At 37.6% G+C, this 8,035-nt stretch overlaps 1 protein-coding gene across 1 annotated transcript; it reads right to left on the bottom strand.

Annotated features, from left to right (window-relative positions):
- Window positions 1–150: 150 nt before the first annotated feature.
- LOC131977978 (complement C1q tumor necrosis factor-related protein 7) lies at window positions 151–7,383 on the bottom strand. Its single transcript, XM_059341465.1, has 3 exons — window positions 6,761–7,383; window positions 2,572–2,808; window positions 151–1,100 (listed from the first exon to the last, which is right to left on the bottom strand). The coding sequence occupies exons 1-3, from the start codon at window positions 6,780–6,782 to the stop codon at window positions 472–474; spliced, it is 888 nt and encodes a 295-aa protein (XP_059197448.1). The 5' UTR covers window positions 6,783–7,383; the 3' UTR covers window positions 151–471.
- Between the last annotated feature and the right edge of the window lie 652 nt (window positions 7,384–8,035).

Below are 8,035 nucleotides of genomic sequence, written 5' to 3'. Positions count from 1 at the left end.
GACTCCATTCGTCTGATGGCCTTTCAATCAAATACTTTTGTGACGTAGCCTACTACGGAGTCCGAGAAGCCATAAAAGTATTTTTCCTCTTTAGCTGTTGTTTTTGGCCCATAAAAATACAAAGGCTGACCCGTTTTGACTTTCCATTATATATTTCGTTATGCCTTCGTTTCACACATGCTTCTTGTTAGCTTTCTTGTAACCAAACACTATCAGTCCAAGATGTTTATTTAAGTTATTAATGATCCAACTCCCAGCCAAAACAAATAAATCAAAAACGTATTCAAGCTTTATGAAATAATATAATTACAAATCAGTAGATAAGTCTCTATAATAATAATAATAATAATAATAATAATAATAATAATATACCTAGCAGTACAAACATTTGTATAAAAATATAGTTTGAACATACCATATATGTAATAAAACAATCAAAATGAGCAGTTTGTGCTTTGTGTTTTCCAGGTTCTATGCATAGTCCTCTGCCAGTGTGTCAAAATAGTTTGTGTCTGCATAGATAAGAAATCCAGAGAACAAGCTGTCAGCCCAGCCTGGGTCTGCAAATAAACCATTCTGATCATTGAAGAAGATCTCCAGCCACACCTCATCTTCTGGGTTCAGGTATATCACAGTAGACCCTGATGCTACGTCGTGGTTCCCTGTGTTGGCATCAAAGGTTTTAATCCGATACTGACCATTCTGCACCAGACCAATGGCAAGGTGTTTGTTGGCCAGCGTAATGTCATAGGAGAAATAATAAATGCCTGGGAATGCACAGATGAACTTTCCCGTCTGTGGGTTGTAGTGTCCACCCTCATCAAACAGGATCTTGTTGAACTTTATGGGGATTTTCTCAGCAGGGTAGCTGCTGGTGATCCCCACTGAGAAGGCAGATTTAGGCAACAGGCTGCCACACTTGCAGATTCCTGGAGTTCCACGTGGTCCTCTTTGTCCCTTGTCTCCTTTCTCTCCTTCGCGGCCTGTAGAACCAGGTAAACCAACACCGCCGTTCTCTCCTGTAGGGCCTCGTTTCCCTGCAGGGCCACGATCACCTCGACCACCAATCTTACCTGTTGGTCCAACTCTGCCTTTCAACCCTGAAATAGAAAAATCATGTCAGGATCATCATTTCTGCACAGTTACTGATAGAATGATGCAATTCACTGCCATATGATTCAGTTTCTGCTCTGCACTTGTTGAACCTGACTATTATAGGAATAGTCAACAGACACACAAAACTCCACCCAATATAATGCATTAAGTCAGCCTGGGAACGCAGCCACCTTGACATTTGAACAGCAGAGTTTTAGCTTGAATCCTCCAAGCTACAGTATCTTAAATCCAGTTGGTTACACAGAAAATACCCTGGAGCTACGGAAAACGGTGATTCACTGTGTGTTTGTACAAACACAAGTGGGCTATTCTGAATATGTACCTTCATGTTCAGATGGAGGTATGTGTCTGAATTCCTTTTTCCACACATAATGGAAAACACTGGTGCATGACGTTTATATAACTGACAGATTTATTGCTGATAAGACTGCATAGATAATATCAGTACGTTGGTTCTGCTGGAAGAGACAAACAAACACAGTCTTTCCAAATATTTCTGCAACTTTATGGCACCTTTACCTGTGTGGAATTTTTTACCTTCTGAAATAAAATAAAAAGAAGAAAAAGAAATACATTCACATTCACCAATGGCTCTTGACTTCACTTGACTCTAGCCCTATGACTTGAAAATACTTGAAACCTTCCCTAAGTCCAAAAATGAGAAAAGCATGTTATTTAAAAAGTGTACAGTTGTACCCACATGTATGCATGCCATGAATTTCCTGAGCAAACTAGCATGAACACTATTTATTCCCAGCAGGTTGACAGTGAGTAACTCATATCCACTTTGTGTGAACCAATCCGACAGCATATCCAATCAAGTTACAGGAGAGAACCACAAAGAACAAATAAAATAAATAAAAAATATAAAAAGCATTCATGATTTTTGTGAAATTTAAAGTTCTCTGTTGTTAAATTGGCATTATACATTTCATGATGAGCACATTATGACTTGTTTAGGTCTCAGAACTCAAAGGTTAAAACTTGGGACCTGGTACTTGGGATTTGTCTATCTCGATTTTGGACATGACTTGTTATTTGCCTGTCTTGAATCATTACTTGACTTGGGACTTGACTTGGGACTTAAGTACAAAGACTTGAGACTGACTTGACTATAGTGAGCTAAAATGTTTTTCAAGTAAAGTACCTTTTAGCTTTGTGATGTCCATGATGTTGATGTTCTTCTACAAAGATTAGTCATTCATCTTAAAGCCTGCAGCGGGTGCTATTCTAAATAACTCCTGCATAGTTTGTCTCACACTTCATTTCATAACCATGCTATTAATGGCATGAGTTTTCAATGGAACTCATTAATTCATCTTCTCTACGTCAGCTCGCGCTCATGCCAACTGTGAAGCGAGGAAACTTTTCAGTGCCAGCTCTCCTGCACACAGCTGTAGTATTTATTTTCAGCACACAAACTAATGCTGTGTCTGTTTATGTTTCATAATATACCTGGTTCTCCCTTTTCTCCCTTTTCACCCTTCCTGCCATCTCTGCCATCTCTTCCCGGGATACCCACATTCCCATCTGCTCCTGGGGGACCACTGGGACCAGGTTTGCCAGGCAAGCCCGGTGACCCGGGGACACTGCAGATCAGACGTGGTGCTCCTTTCAGTTTGGTCTCAAACAGCTGTCCAAAGACACAGTGGCACAGACAGACTACTCCCATCAACGCCCACATCTTCAAATCTGTGAACGCAAAACAGCACATTTTAGGAAGCATTAATAACATGTAGTATGCTCTTGGGACATCTCAGATGTCTTTCCACACTAAGATCAAAATCTTTCCAAACTGGTTGCACAATATGAAGCATCATTAGTCAAAAATAAAGAACAAAAGTGCTTCGTGTTTGCGGATATTCAGAGCAAAGGGTGAAAGGAAACAATACGACAGAAACTGTGTTGTGGTGCCAGACTCTTAAATAGGTTCTAATCAGAAAATGGAGCCTGTTATCAGTTTTCACAATACTGTAAAACACTTACAAGTGTTGTCATGGTGGCAGACAGACCAAAAGCATATCAGTGAATCTAATTTGCGATCAAATACAGCATGAGGCCAGATGTGACTCTCGTAATGAGAAGCAATCGCTATTTGACTCTGTCTCACACGCCGATGTTCTCATCCACCACAGAATTGCATGTGAGACCTCAAACGAAACCTTTGTCTCTGTTCCAAGTCTTCTTTTTTCCGCCAAAACATTCCCAAGTTATGACATAACATCCAGTGCAATCTCTGTCAGGGGAACCTAATCATGAGGCAATGGCAGAAACATTATACATTTATGTTACAGGGAGAGAAAGACAAGATCTCATCATGCATAACTGTCTTTCACTGAGAGGAAATAGCTCCAAAGTAATAATTTGAATGATGAAGATCCAGCAGTGCTGAATGAGGGACTAGAGACAGATGTTGGACATCAGACATTCCATAATAATGCCATCTATGACCGCTTAGCAACAAGATGTGTTCTTCTGCAAGAAAGTAGAACAGTTTGACCAAATGCAAAGTAAGGTTTAGCGATGAGATTTACGTAATTCATGAATACACATGCTTGTTCCGTGACTTTTTGCCCACGTGGGTGTGAGTATGTGAGTTTTGCATCTGCTCTCTGGCTCTCTGTTGGTGGGGGCGTTGAAACATGTGTGTCAGCTTTACAAAGAAGCATCATCCACTTCTCTTTATTTAAAAATAAGTGTATTTTTATGAGAACATGTTTTTCTTGGCATTACACATTTCTCTGTCAGTGCAAGATTCCAGCACCTTAGATAAATGATGTGTTCTTAAGACGGTAAACACAGAGACATAAACAGGAAGGGACACACAGACGCAGGACATGGAGAAGTCTGAGCTGCTCTGTGAAACGCACACAGCCCCTCCGTACTGCATGTTTTTGATTTTGAGGGTAATGACCTGGCCACTGAGCCAGTGTGAGGTCCTGTGAGAGAGAAACCCCGCCCGCCGATTCCGCTCTGCAGCGATGATGTCAGCATTAGTAAAATGGCTATTATTAAAGAAATGTTCGTCTCTTTATACACACACACAGGTGTGAAATTCATGTGAAAAGTGCTCTGACTTGGATGAATGTGCATGCAATATCATTATCATTAGCTACACCTTTAAAATGGGAATAAGTCAATATTCATTTAACCCTCCTGTTATGTTCTATTCTCAGGAACAGCAATAATATTCGTGGGTCAATTTGACCCGGGGCATGTTTAATTATCCAAAAGTGTCAGAAACTAAAAAATGCCAATAAACATTGTTTATATTTCATTAATAACTCCATTACTAACCATTTCAATCAATGTTTAGTGAAATGATGTTCTTTACCTCTCACATATTATGGTTCAATGAGGATAATTCACTTGTTTTTCACCCAAAAATGCATCTTAAAATGTTTTTATGTACATTGGAAAGACTTACATATAAAATACCATGGTTTTACTTGACATACATTCATTTTTTATTTTTATTTTACATTAAAAACAAAACAAAAAACTTTTAACTATTTTTTTTAGATTTTTACATTTTTAAATGGGTCAATTTGACCCGCAACATAATAGTAGGGTTAAAAAATAAAACGAAATGCACACAGCCTGTACTCTGTAACCATCAGGACTTCCGTGTGGCTCTGATGTCACAACTATACTATACTACAGAGTGTCATGTAGGATTTGCCACATGACATGCACAGTTGCAAGTCCCGAGTCTATTAACTCCAACGGGAGAAGGGAATGCAAGCACAGATTATGGGCAACTCTTTCACCTTGGACTCACCAGAGTAAATATTGGACAACTTTTTAAAAAGCAACATATCATCCAAACATTTTGAGGCTAAAATGACATTTTTCAGATGGACATATCAGGAAAAATGAACTTTCTTTAAGACCTGTATCTGTCTCAGGTTCTCAGCAACACACTCTCACCAGATCTGGCAATACAGATACTGTTATTGTTGATTACCGTTACCGTTGTTTGTGAGCGCCCTAGATAACTCATTTTCGTGTTAGCTGTAAATATGCTGTAACTGTGACACACGGGTTTCATTACGGCCACTTTGTTCAAAATCTGTCTCTGTTTCAGCAACTTACTTGCAAAATCTGATAACACAGATAACGATAACTTTAGTCAAACTCTCGTCAGATAAACTGTTCCTGAAAACACTAGCTTGCTAATTTTCATAGTGCTAAATGTGACTGTTGGCTGAGTAAATATCTAATGTTAGCAAAAGAAAATATAAATAGATTATGCTTGATGTTCACCATATTCCAAACAAGAGGGAGGAGAGGTGACCACGCCCACTTAGGAGACAGGAAGTTTATACCATTTCTTATTTATAGCACCTTGTAATGCCATCCTCTGTCATATACTAATAGAGTATTTTTGGTGAAGCTTATGAAGTGTTATCTGTTGCTATAAAGTATCTTTGCTAGAAAGTGCCATTACAGTTGGCTTATATTTTACTGACTCCCAGAGTGCATTAATAAAAGACCCAACAGAAGGACTCTTAAAGAGACAGGCGCTAAAACGGAGCATTTCAGAGTGAGGCTGAATATTGATATATTCAGATTAACGACAATGAGAAAAATGTATATTTCTGAACAATAAAACGTGAAAACATGTTCTTGTAGAAAACCAAAATAAAGTTGTGTGAACCTGAAAATGAACATAATATGTCCTCTTTAAATATTTATGTTCTCACTGTATTCCCAGCCAACAGGTGAAGCAGGACACATTCTGCAGATGAAATGAAAGCTCTGCGTTTTGGCTGTGCTTTACTGAAAATGTCTGTGTCCACTTAGGCAATGGCAGCCTCTGTGATGGCCTCTAGCTGTTTGTAATTGATGTCAGACAAGTCTATCATTCCTCAGGCGGCAGGTGGTTTATAATACCAGGCTGTCATGTTAGAAAAGTTTGAAAAAGAACAATTAGAGACATCTAACATCTTGCAGGGAGATAATTTACAATTTATATTGAAATAAATGTTCTAAGAAGCCAAGCATGCATACATGTGGGTACAACTGTACACAAACACTGACATGCACAGGCAGGTATTTGCAAAGTTATTCAAAGTATTCCCTCAGCAAGTTCCACTGCAACTTGTATATATCAGTAAAATCTATAATGTTCATAATTTCCTTTAACCCTCCTGTTATGTTGTGGGTCATAGTGACCCATTTCAAAGTTTGAAAATCTAAAAAAAAAATAGTTTAAAAAAATAAAATAAAAATAGAAATGTAAAATAAAAAAATAAAAAAATCAGTCATGTAAAACCATTGTGTTTTATATGTAGATATTTTAAGTGTACATAAAAATGTTTAACATACATTTAAAAAAAATGAAAAACCAGTGAGTTATCCTCATTGAACCATAATCTGTGAGAGGTAAAGAACACCATTGCACTAAATATTTATTGAAATGGTTAATAATTGACTTATTAATGAAATATAAACAATGTTTATTGGGATTTTTTCGTTTCTGACACTTTGGATAATTAAACATGCCCCTGGGTCAAATTGACCCATGAACATTATTGCTGTTCTTGAGAAACGAACATCACAGGAGGGTTAAATATTCTGAATGAACAATGTTCTGTGACAGACAACAAACAGTACAGAGGTATGTAACCAGTGCTCTTACCCCACAGTTGGCAGCTATTCATCTCCAAAGCTGATCAGAATGCTCAGTGTTGAGTGTCTTCGTCCTATCTGCTCAGATTCCAGTCTTTATGATGATTTGACCCCCTGGTTAACATGTTATTCTCCCTTTTTTTCTGCTGTGCTCTCTGATATCTTCTTGCAGAGCTCAGCTGCTTCGCTACTGACAGCGTTTTGTAGTGCAGCAGCAGCAGTTTGCTCTCACTCCATCCCACCCTCCCTCCTCCTGCCCCTCCTCCCCTTATCCACTCCCTTTTCTCTTGCCCATAAACTTCCCAAAGCAAACAACTATGATCCACACAGCCGCTATGTGCGTACAAAATCGACTCCATTATGTCATGGATGAAGACTCCTTAAATCTGACACACTCAGTGTAGAGGTCAGCAGCTTAGACTCTGCAGAAAGCTGTTGTTCCATGAAAAGTCAGATTAATAAATGGGGACCAGTCATTTGTGCCATTTTGACCTCAGTGTTGATCTCATTTGTATTTCTGACAATCACCCCTAGATGGGGCCAGAGCTGATGTATGGAAGTGTTTGGGGATTACTTCCTAGCCAGATATGTTCAACTGAGGCCACCTACAATTTTTCCCCAATTTATATGTGTATATATATATATATATATATATATATATATATATATATATATATATATATATATATATATATATATATAACCATAATAACTTATGGTTGTTTACTGCAGTTTGACTGAAAGTCTCAGACTTTTAAAGTTGTTGGTTTTTTTTTTTTACAGTGTAGATGATTATTATCACATGAATATTTCAGACATCTTTATCAAGGGGTCCCAAATAAGCACCGTTTTGTTATCAAAATGTCAAACAGGTTGGTAGGGTTATTATCAGTAACTTGGAACTACAGCTGTCTTTTTATTAATTATAAATGCCAAATAGCAGAAATGTATGTATATAATGTGTATAGAATGTATGTACATGTCTTGTTTTTTATATTCTTATTCTGTTTTCCATATCTATGTTTCTGTATCTTGAGCTGCTGTGTCAACTAAATTTCCCCACTCGGGATGAATAAAGTCATAGCTTATCTTATCTCTTAGGTAAGTGTACTTAATTAAATATAGTATAGGACCTACTTTTTACTTTCCACTGCTGATTTAGTAAGGTGCTAAAATAATAATAATAATAATAATAATAATAATTAAAAAAAATAATTCTAACCAGATCATCCTCTTCTTTTGTATTTTGTACACGTCTTCGTCTATAATAGACTTCAGTTTACTA

The sequence above is a fragment of the Centropristis striata genome, chromosome 9 (assembly GCF_030273125.1).
Source record: "Centropristis striata isolate RG_2023a ecotype Rhode Island chromosome 9, C.striata_1.0, whole genome shotgun sequence".
Lineage (NCBI taxonomy): Eukaryota > Metazoa > Chordata > Actinopteri > Perciformes > Serranidae > Centropristis > Centropristis striata.
This window is presented reverse-complemented; position numbering and strand designations above follow the sequence as displayed.

Coding starts and splice junctions, on each gene's coding strand:
- LOC131977978 (XM_059341465.1), bottom strand. CDS start 6,782: ATGAATAGCTGCCAACTGTGGG. Junction 2,809..6,760: donor GAATAGCTGCCAACTGTGGG/GTAAGAGCACTG, acceptor TTGCGTTCACAG/ATTTGAAGATGTGGGCGTTG. Junction 1,101..2,571: donor GGGAGAAAAGGGAGAACCAG/GTATATTATGAA, acceptor TTTCTATTTCAG/GGTTGAAAGGCAGAGTTGGA.